The following is an 18,321-nucleotide window of genomic DNA, read 5'->3' on the forward strand; positions in this document are numbered from 1 at the left end:
CGAGGACACACATCACCCCCAATGTGTTCCTACAGGTTGACATTGTCCCTTTATGGCATTTATACCTGAGGGGGGGGGGGTGACCCCTGAAGGCAGCAGCATGTGTGTCCCCCATATACGCGGTCTGCCAGTCTTCCACAGATGGGGGATGCGGGGAGGACGTAACCAGATTGTGTTTATCTGAAGGTCCAGATGTTACTTCTCACTATTCCTGGCATGAAACCCATCCACATCGTGCTATCACTGAGAGCCTGCAATTCTCCTCACTGCGTGGCGCGGCCTACCGGTGGTACTGAGGCCCACCAAGGCCATTATTGTGGACAGGAAGGTTTGCTGAGGGGGCAACACATTGTAAGCAATATGTAATAATGCTCTACTTTTCTGCCTTTTCCTGCGGTGTCTGGAGAGTAAATACTTCTGTCAGGAACGGCCCCTGCTGTCCTGGTAACCAGAGACAGGGCTTTGGGGGAAAGTGTCCTGAGTGGGACCACCCTTTGATGGGTGGATGGAAGACAGGAGTTGCTGTAAGGCTTACAGCTGGTCAGATCTAGTTAACGTGGCGCGTGTGGTGTATCTATCCCTGAGGTGGGCCGCATGTAGTGCCGCACAGTGAACAGTCCCCAGCCTTCTCCCTCACTCACAGCCGGACCAGGAGCATATGGAGGACATTACAGGGCTGAGGTACATTCAGTAATAAGTCATTATTTACAGAGGCGCAGCAGCCAGCTGCAGCCACACACACGCATAGGCTTATGGGGGAATCCCATCAGATACTTTTATACTGTGCTTCTCACGTCTCTGACTTGCCACCAGCACGTTCTCACGCTGGACTGCGCGAGATACATGAGTGCTGGGATCTGATTGGTTGCTGCAGGCAAATTGTGTCATCGTGACCACACCTCCTCAATGCAATTTAAGGTGTGCAGTGTGGGACCTCCTGGATCCGGGGGTGTATAAACATCGATTGTATAGATGCATTAAATGGTTTGTTTTTTAATTCTAGGCGTGCCAGGACAAGGAGCATAGCTCCCCCGGTTATCTACAAAGCCACACCCCTGCGGGCCAATCAGTGAAAGAACAGGTATAACCATTGGTGGGTGAAACCATAGATGTTCTTCCATAGGATAGTTTGTTACCATCGATAACCACTCATAGCTTCGCCATCAATAATAACCATCGATGGCGAGCATGACAGTACGTTTGTGCTCTTTGCAAGGGTGGAGCTTAATGGGAAGAGGGTGTGGCTTACCACAAAGTAGGTGTGATTGTGAGGATTGGGTGTGTTCTTTGTGCTAATTGAGAGGCGTGGTTTGCATGGGTAACGGGCGGGGCTTATTTTGTCCTAAATTTCCTATACAGAGGCATTTGCGTATCTATGGTAACTCTCCCGAGCCCTCTCCAGTCACTGTAGGTAACAGGGTGCTCACGTGCATATAACCATGACCTTCGCCGGTCACCTTTTGCGCTGTGTGACGGCCTCTGTAACCGGACATTTAGGAGGCAGCACTGTTAATGACATGTAAACCCCTAGCTAATAGTATAGCACAGTAAGGGAGACAGGTAGGGAAGTTGCCCATAAAAACCAATCGGAGTCTAGCTTTCATTCACCTAGCACAGTCTTTAAAATGATAGCTAGGCTCTGATTGGCTGAGGCAACATCTCCATTGCCATCTATAATATAGGGAAGGGAGGGCGCGGGAAAAATCTTGTGCAACGACCCATGTACGTAAGTGCGGCCGCCACACTGGTGCCATAGTAAAAGGCTCAAATACAAGTTGGGAGCCGGCGGGTAAATCGGGGCGAGACAGAAATGAATACTTATATCAAAATAGCAAAATAAATATTGTTGTGTTTCCCGGGTATGATCTCCGCCATCAGATCCACACGCGGGGGAGTTATTCAGTGTAAGATCCCGCTGGCAACGTCTCGGTGAGTTTGGCCCAGGAAATAAGGGAGCATTGTTTAACCATTCTTATTTTCACCAAGACCAGTTCCATCCAGCCGGGGCGCTGGCAGGCGGCGTAAACCCAAGCCCGTGGCGATATGTTTGTTGTTGGGCCTGGCTACAGGTGACGCCAAGTCAAAGTCAATAATAACTATGGTAAGTGTCGAAACCGTGAGGCTGGAACCGCATTCCACATCCTTCTTACATATGACACAGTGTTGTCTGGGGATGGCAGTGACAGGCAGCCGTGCAACTGGTGCAGCCCAGTACTGTGTTCCTGTCCCGCTTTACATGCACCTCCAATAGTGATCTGTTGTTCACTACGGGGATTTGGGAACTGGTTGTGGACATTTACTGACGTGTGATCCCGCAACTTTCTATTGTACAGCTCCTTCTGAATTATTAGGCAGCATTCCCATAATGGTGAAACACGCTGTTCAGTGCTACCCTGACGTTCTACAGCTGCTCCTCTGCAGGTCAAGAAGCGGATTCTGCCAGCATCTGAGCAGCAGTGAGATCATTGGCCCTGCCCCTGTGCATGAACCAACCAATCCACGCAGTGCATTTGTGCAAAGCAAGACTTGCGGGCTGTCAGTCACCTTGTGCCTGCTCTCAGTGTTGGACTGGCCTATCAGGGTACAGAAGAAACCCATTGCTTGAGAAAAATCTTTTCACCACAACAAAACTTGATGTGGCCCCGTGAGTAGGTAGGTAGGTAGGTACCTGGAATGCTATGATGATGGGGACTGTGGTTCAAATCCAAAGGTGTGATTGTTTTACTATAGGCCATTGCACTGGGGTAATTGATAACATTGAGGAAAATCATGACATCACAGTGAAACCTGCCACGGCTCAGTCTGTATGTCGGCGACCACCTGGTGCTCTATGGTGATGGAGACTGGGGTTCGAATCCCACAAGGAGCTTCTTTTGCTATATATTGGCCATTACACTGGGGTAGCTGATAACAATGAGAAATGATCTTGACTTCACAGCAAGACCTGCTGTGGCTCAGTTGGTATGGAGGCAGGTTCTCTATGGTGGTGGAGACTGGGGTTTGAATACCATGATGAGCTTGTGCTATTTTAATTATTTTATTAGGTCATTGAAAATAAAAAAAATCCTGCGTCGCTCCTTTGCCCTGTAGCTGCCCTCCCTACTGGCAATGACGGGATGCCCTAGCTCGGATCTCTATCCTGGGGACGCTCCTTGCGTGTTCTGATTGTGTTTTCTGCACCATCAGGGCTGCTGGGAGACATCCTCCACATGAGGCACCTAGCTACGAGGACTCACCATTGCTGTCAGAGTGGGAGGGAGGCATGCAGGGTGAGTGCGGTGCGGGGGTGGGCATGCAGTGTGGAGGGGCATATAGGGAGCCTGCTTACAAGAAGCGGCGAGAGTATCGTCATCCAGCCAGGATCATTATCCAAGGTGCTAAAGGGAAGCCATCATGGGATTCGAACCTGGGATCCCACCATCATTGCCAGTGTATGGAGCAGCTACTAGCCCACTGAGCTACGCAGGCTACAGAGACATAGGCTTCCGTTCCTCAGTGTTATCCTCTAGCCTAGTGCAAAACCCACAGAACTAAATGGAAACCCACATAGGACTCAAACCAGGGATCCCATCACCACTGCCAGTCTGGAGAGCAGCTACTAGCCCCCTGATTGTGCAGGATGTGATAAGATAGGTGTGTTTTTTTCTCAGTGTCATCAACTAACCTAGTTCAAAATCCATAGAACTAAATGGAAACCTAGAATGGGATTTGAACCAGGGATCCCACCATCACTGCCAGCTATTAGGCCACTGAGCTACACAGACTATGGTAAAGCCTGCCATCTTTTTCTCAGTGTCATCAACTAGCCTAGTGTAGAATCCAGAGAATGAAAGGAAACCAGGGTCCCCACTAGCACTGCCATTAATGCCGCAGGGAGTTATTGCAGTAAGCCATCCAGCACTTTGTAATGTCATTAATCAGCCAGGTGCACCATTATGGGCGCTGAAAGGAGGCCAGACGGGACATTTTGCCCATGAAGGTCCGAGCTACGGGGAGTTACTCTGTATGTACCCCACCATTACTACCAGGAGATGTCTCAGTATCATTAAGAAGACTGGTGCAACTTACTAAGGTGCACATTTATCAATTATCCGGAATTGGTTGCCATAATTATATCTCATAGCAGCAATGAGAAATGAAGGATCACCTGGATCATGTGAGGAGTAACATGAACACTTTACTTCCAGGGTTGGGACTGCAGATGTGAGAGTGGAGAGTACCGGGGAGGGATCCTATAGATCCCCCTCCCATTAGGCTACAATGGCTAATGCATCTGAAGATGGTGCTAGCTACCAGATTGGTGGGCATACCGGAACTTGGTAAATTTGACCATTTAGCAGCCCCCCATATAGCATCTGTTTTTGTAAATGAAATCAGGGGACTGGACAGGATACCTCCGATATCTGCAGGGGCCCGGAGTACATACATCCTGGTATATAATATATGCAGCAATTTGTGTGAGTAGAACTAGGACCTAGACCAGGCCTGGCCAACCTGTGGCTCTCCACCTTTGTGAAACTACCCATCCCAGCATGCCCTGCCACAGTTTTAGCCATCCCTAATAGCAAAACTAGGACAGGGCATGCTGGGACTTTTAATTTCGCAACAGCTGGAGAGCCACAGGTTGGCTGGGCCTGACCTAGCCCATCCCTGCCATTGGTGGAACAGTGAGCAGGAAAGCCCGGATGGGCATATGAGCTAGGTAGGACATACACTACTACCACCAGCAGATGTAACTACAAGCCGGCTGAGCCATTGCAGCATTTGTGCAGGGTTCAGCTTTTCTCAGCGTCATCCATACTGGTCTGGTAATCATTACGTTGCCATGGTGACAGGCCTGCTGTTATACAGAAGCCTGCAGCTGTAGTCCCATATGCCCCATCGTTGATCTGGCCCTGGATAGATCCATCCTCAGGGTATCACACATGACGCAAAGAAAAGGCCACACGCTCTTATTTTATATAAATAGCTTTTAAATAATCTTGTGCATTTTTTTTACAATACAAAAAAGTACAATTATATAAAAAAAACCACCATTAATGAACATGAGTTGAGGATTTGTTCTGTGTCCCTTCATGGCGCTAATCCTGCCCAGTCCTGAGAGTCCCAGCTACATGAGGAGCCCACACGGCTGCCGCGTGACCGGAGCATTGTGTGGGTAGAAGGGGGGGCTGTTGGCACAGGCCTGGTACATTAGTAGTATTGGCATAGGGAGGGTGCATTAGTAGTATTTGTGCCCTGGCCACATGGGAAGACGCATGGTGTATTCCGATGATAAGGCGCTGCGGCCCAGGGTCATGGCATGGTGCCCTCCCACCGGCTCACTCCAGTCTGTGCTGCGTACGTTCTGCGCCTGCGGAGATTACCCAATGAAAAGAAGCGCGGTCTCCGTTATTGTAAGCAGCAGTCTGTGAGTGGGGTGGAACCTTCTCTATGGGTTAAATAGATAAAAATTGCTTAAATGTTCAGATTCAGAGGCAGATGAGTCTGTACATGCCAATGTTACAGTATAAGAATCGCAATCTGTAATTGTAAGAACACTTCGAAAGTGTCTTGTACCCCTATGTCGTGGGGACACGGTCTGCATCTGCACATGGTCTGCAATGTATTCTGGGTCTGTGAACTAAGACATGCGCAGTACCGCGGGATGGGTGTGTCCTGACTAGCACAGATCTAGGTGTTTTGCAGTTAATCGGGGCTGATACTTCATCAAGAGACAAGACAGACAAGCTGACAAATGAATAAATAGATTAAATATTTTTGCGGACTGTGCGGGACTGAACCTTACAGCAAGATTAGCGCTCAAAGTGCGGGCCTGTGGACTCCCATATAAGATCTACACTCCCCTTTTGTACTGTAAAACGTAGTATAAAAAAGTGCCCTCATATTAGTCAGCCTGTACGCCCTGATCTTGAGAATGGGGTAACGGAATAAATATAGAACCAACACTATAGATCCATACTAGAGATCAGTGATCGACGCTTGATTTTATGTTCTCCCATGTATTGATAGCACCAATGAGGCTTGATGTGTCCCTAGCAGCAGGTTTCGTTGTGTGTCATTGTCCCTCGTTCTTATCATTCTGTTCTGTGAATGCTCCTGGCATTTTCTAAAGAAAAGTCTTTTTTTTTTTTTTTGCAGCAACAAGGTTGGGTTGAGATAAGGAAAACCCTATCTAGCACCTCTAGATCATATGATGTTAAGAGTCATAATGAACATCTACAAACTAATGGACCCCAATGATCTAAGAAGCTAACATTACACATAAGCAGCCCAATGCACTAGGTTGGGGATTGCTGAGACTTTGTGGGAGGTGGAACTTACAGTAGCAAAGGGTCTATCAGATCCATTAATTGCACCCTCGAGGCAGCCATAGGCTACTGGGCATCAAGGGAGCTATTGAAGAAATCCAACCACCTTCCATGACCTATCGGCGTTATCTTTCAAATGGGTTGTGCTGTTGGGATAGCTTTCTACACTCTCAGGCTGCTACTCAGGGATCAGTTATCAACATATTAATACTATCTATTAATTTCATGTTCATATTAAATAATTCGGGTATCCAGACCCTACTTTCAGTCCATGGTGAGGAACCAAATCCTCTTAACAAGCTACCATAAAGTTTGAGGCATCACATTGCATTGAGCATGTATGACTCCCAAAGTTCCTACTGGAGAAAGACATTCTTTTGTGCTACCCTTGACGCCTTTGTCAAAGAAAGTCTGCAGGGTCTAGAAAAGAATGGCCCAATAATAGTGAAGGCCAAGAAGATGAAGTCTGGAGAGAAGTCACCAGTGGTGGACCAGCCAACTGCACGGCTTTTTTTATGACTCAGGAGAGTCTGGTTTGATCCAGGAGCAGGGTCCATTTGATCTACTGAAATGCTTCGGTCAAACTACACAAAAGTCCGCCAGTTTGTCTCGAAGTTTTCCCAGCAAGGCATCTGTATTCCCGCTGGTCATCCGTTATTTACCAGTATCTGTGTGGTGAACATTACCTGCTCCAAGAGCCAAGAGTCAAAAGTAGAAATATGGACCATTCAATGGCCCAATATTGATGATGGACTACGAGAGGACAGCCATAAAATCAGATCTGGACACTTATGAGAACCATCTACTAAGGTGCTTGCATCCAGTCCTTATGTGTACATAGCTTGAAGATGTATTGTCCTCAAAACACCTTAATTTCCAGCCTAATATAATAAGGCTAGGAGGTGCTCTTCTGTCACTAATGTCCCAGTCTAACCGCTCTTCATTTGTGGTTGGTTCTGAGCCTCCGCAAGATTTCGAAGATCTGTGCTTTCTGCTTCACCCAGTCTTCTGCAGGTTTCTTGGCTTGAGCAGAGCGTGTGGTCGGCTTGGGGACAAAAAAGGTGTACTTGAGACGAGGGGCCCTCTGGTCGCTAACTACTAAAGCCTGAACAGTCAGGGACTCTTTCAGGGGTCCCTGTCCTACTATGGTCTCCATGGCCTTGGTTGCCCCACTGTATCGCACGGTCAGTCCCCCTCCTATATTTACGTCCACTTCCGATGGCACCAAGATGTAGTTCCCATTGAGGGCGTAGGACCCATCTTGCCGTTTGAGGGCCAGGTAGACACCGTCGCTTGTGGCCGTTGAGCCGCTGTTCTGCCGTATCAGTATGTTTGTAGCACCTGCTGGGATGGTGACCACATCATTGTACCCATACCTGCGGATAAGAATGTGAATGTTTAGTACTGTAACCACGCGTTTTACTCTTCCGAGCTTTGCAGAGGGAGGTCTGTAGAGCCTCTCCCAAAAATCACTTTTATTATTGCTCGGATTGCCCTGCGGTAAGCAGCAATGGTTGCAAAGCAAGAATAAGTGGGTTCTTGGGGGATATAATCCTTCAAAGCCACACAAATACATATAATTTGCTATCTAAGGGGGTTGTTGTTCCGTAAATGAGGAATGCAATGCGGTATATTCACATTTAAGGTATATTTTTTTACACTTTTTAAGCAGCTGTAAAACCAGCAGCTTGTGGAAATGTCACAGCGGGGTTCCTGAACTCTAATATGTACAAAATAAATTGTTAGTTGTAAAAGTGTAAACTTCCTGCAGAGACTCTGAGGGGCTGATGCAGATTGGAACGCTAGTCAGCCGAAATCTCTCCTGCATTACGTGTGGGGAAACTAAATACGCTTATTCGCCCGTATGCAGAACTGTGAGCAGATGTCTGCGGCAGACCCTTGCCGTACACCAGCTTTCACTTGCACCCGTATTTGCCTGCTACACTAGACTTAGGAATCTCAGAGGGTTCTTCCGGCTCCTGGGAGTTGGAAGAACTTATAACACTCTGGGCTGTTGATGTAATTCGCTGTAGGTCATGTGATCATAACCCGCCCGCCCCCTGTTGCGTATTCTAGCAAATTGCGGCATTACGCGGGGAGGACGAGATTTTATGATTGGTGAGGTTACACCTCCACCTCTCCCAACCGAGCCTCCCTGGATCTCATGGAAAAAATTATAAAATTCCGCCATGCCGCCTGTGTGACTACACCCAATGCACCCTAGCTAAATCCCCTTCATTCGAAAGTGGAGGCGCAAATGAGATGTTGGACGTGGGTTGGATGTACAACTCTGGATCGCCTGGTTATGGAGCATGCCGCAGAACAAAGACGCACCCCATACGCTTCGCAAATTGACTTGCGCTAACCAGCCAGTTCTCACCTAGGCTTGGCAAAGGACCCGTAAGTCTTCGTGCAGGCGGAGCCGTTTCCTCCGCACACCATGCACTTATCGAACTTCTTCTTTGATCCAATGACGCGGTCGCAGCCGGCGTGTATGCAGCGTCCTTGGACACACACTGAGGTAGAGTCTGGAGTGCACGGCGTGCCATCTGCCACCTGGAACAGGGGGAAAAGCGCCAACGTTAGAGAGTTTTCTGCAAGCATGGCCGTGCCCAAGTCCTACTTATGTGTACTAAACCAGTGCAGCCATACTGGGGGTTATGTGCCCAGTTCCAGCATAGCTATCACCACGTCACACTCACCCGTGGCTCCAACACGTAGTAATATCCCAGGGGGCGCGACTGGCAGGTGAGTTTACATTGATCCTTCTTGGCAATCCCGTTGTAACGTGGTGCCCAGTCCATGGGAGACGGGAAGCCCTTAAAGAGGTCGGTCCTGTGGTTGTACACCGCACACTGCTCCTCTCTGTAGGTCAATGCTGCATTGGAACAGAAGGAGAGGTCTTAGTACATAAACTGCAATAAATCCACTTCTTAATGGGTTTTGACACCTTCAGATGACTTTATGCCTCACTCCTTCCTGTTACTTTTCTTATGAATGCTGCTTTTTCAGGTTAGGATTAGGCAAAAACAAGCAGGGTTGATTATGTCCACTGCCCTTGGATATGACACAGATCTGCTCTGCTTGCTGAATCTGATTCTATCCAGGAAGCAGCTTTATTGCATACCCAGGTACAGGAAATATACAACTCTGCCTGATGTTTTAAGGAAAACCACAAGAGGAAGCCAGTTAGGACACAGGAGTTTTGTAATAATTGCAGGAAAGTGTGTACATAAATTAATAATAAATAAATTCCTTCTGAGGTGGAAAATCTCTAAAACTAAATAACCCCATTGTAGCAATACACTGAACAGCTGATGTAGCAGAGACCCGGGTGCTAGACAAGCCAGGCGTACAGTCTAACTGTGCTCCAACAAATTAAGTGGTGAGGATGAAATAATTTTGCAGAAACTCTTTGATGTTTGGTGCAAGAGTAAACCCAACTCACCATTTCCAGAAGGGCACTCCTGGGCGTTGCACGAGCGATATTGGGTCCTCTTTCCCTCGCAGTACTTGCCACCGTTTCGCGGGACAGGCTTGTTGCATTCACGGTGAGAGAACTGCACACCGCCACCACACGTCCGAGAACATTCACCGTACGGACCCCATGAGCCCCACCCTCCATTCACTGGTGTCTGTAATGAAAGATGGGTGCAAGTGTTCAAAAGACTGCTATTTCGTGGCATGTAACTGATATTAGCACATAAATATATATACGACAGCGGAGTAAAGTTCGCCAAATTACGGATCTCTCTCATTCTCCCTTAAATACATATGGTGCTTTCCTAATCTCCTGGAATGTCAGGGAGACTCCTGAATGTTGGGGAGCTTTCCAGGATTCCCGTGAGCACAGCCTTCTTTGTCCACCCACTTCCCTGGGGAAGTGAGCATTCCAAAAGCTTGATGACAGGATCTACAGCACCAACTAGCCTTTTACTCTATCTTCCTATCCACACACACACCATGCTGTGGTCCCCACCAGAGCTCTGCATAATACGAAGCAGCAGAAAGTACTCACGTTGTAGGCTTTCATCTCCACTCTACTGATACACCTCCCGTTCATGCACGTCTTGCCCACGCCGCACTGCGTTCCGTCCGCCCATGGGAAATGCTTAGTTTGGCACATGAAATGCCCATCGATCTTGCCCGTACACCACAGAGATGAGCAGGGAGTGTGCAAGTTGGGGCAGTGCCGAGAATCAGGACCAAACGTCAGCTGGCACTGGCGATCAGAGTCATAGTCGTTACCCGGGAACGGAACTGGTAAGCGAAGGGGAGAGCGCGGCTTATCCAGGAGACAGTGACCTGCGGGGCACAGAATGAATGTTAACAACTCGTTTCATGGATGCTCTGACATCAGTCCAAGAGAACTGAGGTTACATAAAGAAAAGTCCTAGAAGCAGATGACGCCCTGGCATGCAAGATCACATATGGCGGTAACTGGAGACTGGACGTCAGGTAGGCTGTAAGGTGACCTACCGTGCCCATTGTCCAAGAAGTCGGTGATAAATTTGGCACTGCAAGGTGACCACAACTCCTCTGGGTCTACGTAGGACATGACCGGTGCCATCATGTGTCGGGTATTGCTAGCTGGGCGGTTGAGGTCCACACATGGCTTTGAGTTGTCATGAAGCATGTTGAACACGTGGCCTAAAGAGTGAAACAAACAAGATAATACATTAAAATGCGTGCCGGGGCGGTCTGAGATGACACGTGTGCTATCATCCGAGCCTGACTTGTTTTTGCTTTGAGATAGGAGCAAGGTTTATTTTGCAATCAACCTGTTTTGTCTTACCAAGCTCGTGTGCGGCAGTAAACGCGGACTGCAAGCCATCATCTTCAACGATGGAGCAGCTGCGTGATGGGTCACAAACGGTGCCAACGTCGGCCATTCCTAGAGTGTCGCACGTGGAGACTCCACAGAGGTTCTGTGTATAAAACACATTTATGAGGTCAATATACATGCGGCTTATGCACTGGTCTGAGAAGGACGTCTCAGAGGAACCTTACAAATCCTGGTAGCGCAAGTGGCCGACCACTCACCTGCCTAGTAAAGAAAATAGCCGTGTCAAAATGTTCTGAGTCATCGTTGGGCTTGTTCAGTCCTTTCTGCCACTCACAGAAGTTCCTCAACATCTCGGCAGCGTTGGTGGTCATCTTCAGCCCAGCATAGGTGTGGGATTTGTCCGCCTGGCCTATGACCACCAGCCGCGTCACCACCACATTGACTGGGTTCTTCAGACTTGGGTGGCGAAAGAACTTGGCAGCGGCCGCCATGACGGTCAACAGGTAGCGCTTGAGGCCTGCCCCGTGGAAGGTTGCCATCTTCTCATCTGCAACCACCAGGGTCTGGACGTAACGAGGGACTGATGCGAAACGCTGGAGGGGAGGAAATTATATAAAATCATTTTATGGAGTAACAATGCAAGAGAAAATAAAAAGCAAAGAACTGTTAGTAGACAACTTCTACTTTGACCGACCCGTTTACCAGAATCGCAAATCATGATCTAATTTTTGGAATATGGAAACAACGTAGTAATGTGAGCTTGTTGGCATAGCAAAGATAATAAAGCCTTCCATCTTTCCCAGGACCCCAGCTGTAACCTGTGCCTGTATATATTCCATAGCGAGGTCTCCAGCATTATTAAAGGACCATCACGTCAAACCTACGCCCAGCCTGCGTATGCTCTTGTCATGCGCCCGCTAAATATTTATGTATTACATCTGCAGTGATTCTGTCCTGGATCCACCGATCCCTTTATTCATCTGTCCTATCACCAGCTCCTGGCAGGACTCCATGTAGGGTTATGTCATTTAAAGGCACAGTTTCGTCGCGAGCTGCAGGGCCCAAAACTTCTCAGGTTTATCAACTATATATTTGTTTTCATCACCATTCAAAATGCTGGTTCCTTCCTTCCATATTACTGCAAACGCAGGAGAAGCATCAGCACAGCGTGAAGGTTCTACTCCTAAACTGGGGGAGGATGCAACTGGTGGGACCTCAAGGAGCAGCAAGAGCCGGGCAAGGAGAGCTCTTAGGTGGTCTGGGCCTGAAATAGTTACTAGAAGGAGACTAGCAGAGAATAGGCAGATAGCAGAAGACAGGAACACCGTGTTGCAACCCTGAGTTATGAGTTTGGAAATGCTTGAATCCCAAGAACTCGGGAGAGGGGAGGGGGCCTGGGACTTGCTTCTGGCGTTCTACAGCTTTGTATATGAGAATGACATCACTGCTACCTCTCACTAGTGTAAGTGCTCTCAGCCTATACCCAAACACTGAGCGGGGACCCATCTACTGGCGCATCCCAATGTTTTATGATGACAGCTTCCTGGAAAGGCCTCTGACAGCTTCAGTATGTCTGGTTGTGTAAAGACTTGCGCAAATCCTCTATTAATGGGATGTCTTCGCCGTGTATTACATAAACAGTGCGTAATAGGTATTATCGCATGTGTATGTGTCACTGAGGGGGCAGACGAAAGATGGGAACGCCGCGTTCTTTGTAAATATCCTGTGCAATCCCAGAAAAGGACAAAGAAAATAGCTAAAGTTTGGACTCTTGGACGTCAGATGTCCATGACTTGTCTCAGACAGAAATTTGTGCATGAGATATATCACCAGTGAGTGGGAATTATTAGTCACCCTGTTGAAAAGTGGAGAAACCAGATCTCTCCTACAAAGTGCACTATAAAATATAGGACATTGGTTCCGTTAAAGCCCCTGAGTGGCCTAGCAGGAGATGCTATCTGCTCGGTACAGTTACACAGACAAAAGACTTATTTCCTCCCCCCTTCCCCTTCATTTCCTGAAGTATCCCTGTCCTAGCCACACCGCACTGTCGCTCATCACAGGATTTCATGGCTGAATAACCTGGAAGCTGTACACCTATTCAGCATTGTGCAGTAACCCTATCCCTGCAAGAGGTACAAAGAGAACACTCATTCATTCATTGTCTGGGGGACGGGGTAAGGAACCGTATGCTGGTGCCCCGTGCTTGGTCCCCTTGAGTGATACCTGGCAAGCGTCCACACCAGGTTGTCTACGTTCTACGTGCCAAGACCCTACCACTGTCCTGCCCAGGTTGCAGCACCCTGTAGGAGTAACCAGTTCTCCTCCAGCATCTTTTTCTGCCCAACGCATCCTGCAGGGACACCCTGACAGGCAGCCTCTGAGGGATGGTAGGCAGGAGGCCTAGTGGGGGGATGGGGCAGGTAACTTGGCCCAGGTACAGCTCTGATCAGCTGCTCTGCGGCAGTGCTGCTCTGGCTCCAGAGAAGACACGAGCTCTCTCTTTTCATTATCGTCAGCTGATTGGGAGTCAAACAACAAATACAACATTGTTAGGGTATCGGATCTCATGGCCGGGTTGCCAGAGCCAGCAAGCAACAGGCGGGGTGGGACTGTGCCGTTCTGCTGCGGCGGGCAAGATAGAGAGGCAGGAACTAGTCTCTGGGCCAGGGACATTTTCCAGGTATCCTATTTCTAGGAAGCCAGAACTAAAGTGATTTACAAAAATCAAAAACCTTTTTCTCCCACAATTATGTGGATCACTATAGACTGCAAGCAGAAACATATCTACAGTACGGTGCACCGCCGTGAACGGGTCACGCCTCCAAATAATGGGTTAATACTCCTTATTTCCTACACCAGTATAGCGTGCCACAGTATAGTGGCACGTCTAATGCTTAGACCATGTGTATGGTAGCAACAGTCAAGGTGAGGAACTTGCTACTAACCAGACCTGGAAGCATAAACAACCTAGCAATGTCCATGGCACTAGGCAAAGTGACTAATCTATTCTGGATGTTGGTTGTACATATATAAGTGTGGCTGTCAAGGGCCCATTCACATTTAGGTGCAAAATGACCCCTAAAGCACAGCAACCAATAAGACACTTGCTTTCATTGTCTAACTTGTACCTGGATGGGTAAAAGATAATTGATGACTGGTTGCAGCAGTTCAGGGAAGACGGGCATCAGATTTGTGCTCATTGCCTTTCACTACCCAGTGTGGTAAAGCAGATTACTGGGAGCTGATGTATATATTCCCATACCTGAAATTGGGTCCATGCATAATGCTACTGAATGACCAGGTTGTATACGTATGGCCAAAAAGAGATTGGCGAAAGGAAAATACCTAGCTGATGGGCTGTGTTATAAATAAGGTTTTCCGTTTTTACTCGGATATCTTGGCTAGACGGAAAAAGAGTCTTGGTAACAACCCGTTGGAAAACAGATGATTGTAGGAAAATAGGTTTGTGGTAAAGACATTAACCAACATAACCTTACATTCTTTGGCTCGTGCCCAGACAAGCCAAGTCTCCACAAAGCTCCCGGAGATGAGGAGATGTCAGTTTTCCGTCTTCCATCAGCCCCCACAGTAGTCTCAGACAGAAACCAGTGGGAGACATCAATGGCTCGAGTCAGGAGTCTACTTTATAGGCTAGCTCCTTCCTTTATGGTGTGAAATGTCTACCGGTGTCCTTTTGTCATTACCAGTGGCCTTCCGTCTACCCAAATCTCAGAAGGGTTCTCCCACCTTCCTTACTCCAATGTTTCCATACTATGGGGAGGCCCCCTGCTCATTCAGGTCTATGTCTTCAAGATACCCTAAAATAACGATAATGGGAAATACATGATAATGGAAAATAATCACCATTTGGCGATGAAGTGGAAACTTCATCACCATTTGTACCAACGTACAGTGCTAGACTTGAAGTCTCATAACAGCTGGAGACCCAAAGACTGACCCCCCCCCCCCCCCCCTCCCCTCAGGTCTACTGACCATCAGCTGCCCACGGATTGTCTCCTGATAATTCAGAAGGTAAAACTCAGACGTTCACATGCACATTTTTTTATGTTAGGTAACCTCTCCACCTGTCCTCAGAAGGTTTCATATATATACAAATACACCTGTTTCAGCTTAATGGAGATGTTTGCAGTGGCAGTGAGCCAACGACAGGCCTGGCAGAAGGACGAGTGCTAAGATGCAGCACCAAATGGAGAGTGACCGAATATGGCAGTTGTCCATCGCCCCATGTGTCAGGGCTCAGAGCTGCAGCCAGCCCAATGGCTTCATTCATTGAGTTCAAAGACCCCGTACTCTGCATCTGTCCTTTGGACCCTCGGGAAGAATGTAATACAGGCCCAGGCATGGAGCTGGGAGCTTTATACGTTTAATCCGCATTCGTTATATGTAATTGAACACACGGTACTAACCAGGCTGTGAGACAGGACATGGAATGGAGTCATCCCTGCACTACCTCTCGGCCCATTCTCTGTGCGTCTTACTGTCAGGGGAATGGAAAGGAGGCCTCTCATTACCATTCGGCTACTCTCAGCTATCAGATGGTAACGTTTACATACAGGACCATTATTGAGGGCCCTGAATAAAATCCAGATCTACTTGTTAATGATCCCTTTTATCCCTTTCTCTCCTCTCCAGGCAGTGAAACAAAGTTTGCATAAATTCCTCAATCTGCTCACCCCCCCCCAACGATGCATCACACACCACGCCAATAACACCCAACATTGTGCTGAACACTTTCCAGCTACACAATAATTAAATGAATAAACTGGGTGACTTCAAAGACAGGTAAAAAAAAAAAAAACAGCTTGAGTGGGTCCCTCTATAACTGAACCCTGCAGAAGACAAGAGCCCCATTCATACTCCACCTGCCTAAACTGTCCCATCTCCCTTGTCTTGTTATTAAGATATAATTACCTTAATAAGTAAATGCCCACCTCTTGGCATCAAGCACTGTGACTCTAATCCGGTATTATGAGCCGCACAGAGCTGAGAGGGTTTTGTTGTACTTTCCACTCCACCATGTGTAGGACCCAAAAGAACCTCATTTGCTCTGCCTGTCCGGTTCTCTGGCCTCCGTGTAATTCTCTACGATTCTAGCTTGCCCACTTCCCCTTCACAAACTAATCAGTGCATGGGAAGCCATATTTGCAACATGATTAAAATGGACAGTCAAGACATTGCTGTGACCAGCCCATAAGCCTCTCCAGGCGCCTCCCCTCGAGTACCAAGCGGCGAGATACATACAAAAGATGGATACGGGACGTCATAACTCCGGCGTGGGGGACTCACTTCAGCCACTTTATACCACCGTAGACAATAACGTAGAACAAGCACAAAATATGTTCTAGTTTGCAAAAGTTCATAAGTACTGCAATTTTACATCGGACCAATGGAAGTTCAATACTCCAAAATTCACATATGTGGCAGAACATATTTGCTTTTTCATTTAAAATTAATTTACCCAGTCAAAGTAGGACATTGCTGTAAAACTGCGTAGGAGCCATAGTGTATTTTCTTGCCAGTTACCCTTGATTTGTAAATCATTCTATGGAAAATGGATTTGACAATTGCACATTTTAATTAAAACTCATTTTTCAACCATGCACACTCTCTTACCTTAGATCTTTTGGATGAGGATGGCTTGTGCTCTCCATAATCGTTACGGCTACCACCTTCTCCCGTCACTCTCATGGAAACCTGTGGTCCTACATTGCACATAGGACCACTGCTTTTCTCCTGCAACTTCTTCCGAATTATGTGCGCTCCAACACCCTCGGCGCTGTTTTGTCCTCCACCTTCCATTGGTTGGATGTGATATTCTGTTCCCCTGAACTGGAGCACTCCCAGGAGAGACGCACTATTGTAGTTAACAGCGGCGATAGATTCCGGGTCAGAATTAACAGCTCCCGTGAAGTAGCTGCCAGATTCGGAAAGGCCATCGGCATCCGACTGTCCATTTTTGCCCACGTACTGCACCGTCAAGTCCTCCGAGAGGAAGCTGGGGTCCCTCTCCAAATCCAGAACCAATTCTTCTCCGAAAGCACGAAGTCGGAAAACTAGGTGGTTTTCCAAGGATGCCTCGTAACCATTTCCAGGCCAGCCAGGATGCTCCTGGCGGAAGCTTGAGTTCAGTCTTTCCGGAAACACAATTTCCTCCTTGTAACCGGCTTGGGATCTGTCTCCAAGAGCAAGTACCACGTGTACCAAAGTGGTAATAGCAACACTAATGCACAGCATCATAGTACAGCACCTCAACTGCACACAAAGAATCTAGAACAATGATTTTGTTATTTTATTCCCTGCTGCCGTTAATAAATTATTCTAATGTCATATAAAAATTAAAAAAAAAATGTGTCTGTAGAAACAAAATAAGTACAAAAACTACCAATTTTATAAAACTATCCCCGAATTAAAGTACAGTTACTTGAAGTCAAGAAGATAACATTTTCTTAGGAGGAGGAGGAGAAGTTGGGTCTTGAATGTCCTCTTCTAAAGTTCAAAAACTTTTTGGAACAACTGCCTTGGACGCAGCATATTTCTGGACAGTCTTTTTTATATGCTTTTTCCTTTTCTTAGAAATGATGCTTCACTGGTTCCCTGGCACACCCCGATTTTTTTCTTGCCTTTAAAGTTATAGCTTGCAAAAAGAGAAATAAAAAATATATATATAATAATTTAAAAAGAAAATTAAAATCCTGCCAATTGAATTGGAATAAACCAGATAACGTCTTGATGTGTGAATTAATTTTTCTGGAAAGAATTTTTGGAAAGTATTTGAAGTCCTTTTGGAGTTTCTGCTTTTAAGAAGTTCTCTCTTTCTCTCGCTCTCTTTCTCTGCCTCCTCTTTCCTCTTGTTCTCCAAACTGACTGATCATTTAGCAGCGTGCTCTATTTAACAGCTGTCTCAGCGAAGCAGAGATTGGCTGGCTCTTTTTTTCTTTCTTTCTCTAAACAGAATTGCAGCGCTGATGTAACTCAGACGCAGTTGGGGGAGTCCGAGTTTTCTTGTTTTACACTCAGGTCATAAATTATGATTAATATCCTCCTCTTCTAAGAAGAAAAAAAAAATACAGAGAGAAAAAAAAAAAAAAGCAAAGGAAATTATCACGGGAGGAAAGGGTTAAGTTGGCAACCGTCCTGGGATATTTTATGAAGTTCAGAAGGCGGCAGAAACAAAGATTGAGTTCAGGAGCCAAATTCTGA

The 18,321-nt window shown here is 47.1% G+C and overlaps 1 protein-coding gene across 1 annotated transcript; it reads right to left on the reverse strand.

Moving 5' to 3' along the window:
• Positions 1–4,973: 4,973 nt before the first annotated feature.
• On the reverse strand, positions 4,974–18,058 carry ADAMTS4 (ADAM metallopeptidase with thrombospondin type 1 motif 4). The gene is made up of 9 exons (XM_063946814.1): positions 16,735–18,058; positions 11,355–11,690; positions 11,107–11,239; positions 10,791–10,961; positions 10,330–10,616; positions 9,760–9,946; positions 9,014–9,189; positions 8,692–8,867; positions 4,974–7,687 (listed from the first exon to the last, which is right to left on the reverse strand). The coding sequence occupies exons 1-9, from the start codon at positions 17,356–17,358 to the stop codon at positions 7,252–7,254; spliced, it is 2,526 nt and encodes an 841-aa protein (XP_063802884.1). The 5' UTR covers positions 17,359–18,058; the 3' UTR covers positions 4,974–7,251.
• Between the last annotated feature and the right edge of the window lie 263 nt (positions 18,059–18,321).

Source organism: Pseudophryne corroboree, chromosome 12, assembly GCF_028390025.1.
Source record: "Pseudophryne corroboree isolate aPseCor3 chromosome 12, aPseCor3.hap2, whole genome shotgun sequence".
NCBI classification, from domain to species: Eukaryota; Metazoa; Chordata; class Amphibia; order Anura; family Myobatrachidae; genus Pseudophryne; species Pseudophryne corroboree.

Coding starts and splice junctions, on each gene's coding strand:
- ADAMTS4 (XM_063946814.1), bottom strand. CDS start 17,358: ATGATGCTGTGCATTAGTGTTGCTATTACCACTTTGGTACACGTGGTA. Junction 11,240..11,354: donor CTATTTTCTTTACTAGGCAG/GTGAGTGGTCGG, acceptor TTTTATACACAG/AACCTCTGTGGAGTCTCCAC. Junction 10,617..10,790: donor CTTCTTGGACAATGGGCACG/GTAGGTCACCTT, acceptor TGTGCCCCGCAG/GTCACTGTCTCCTGGATAAG.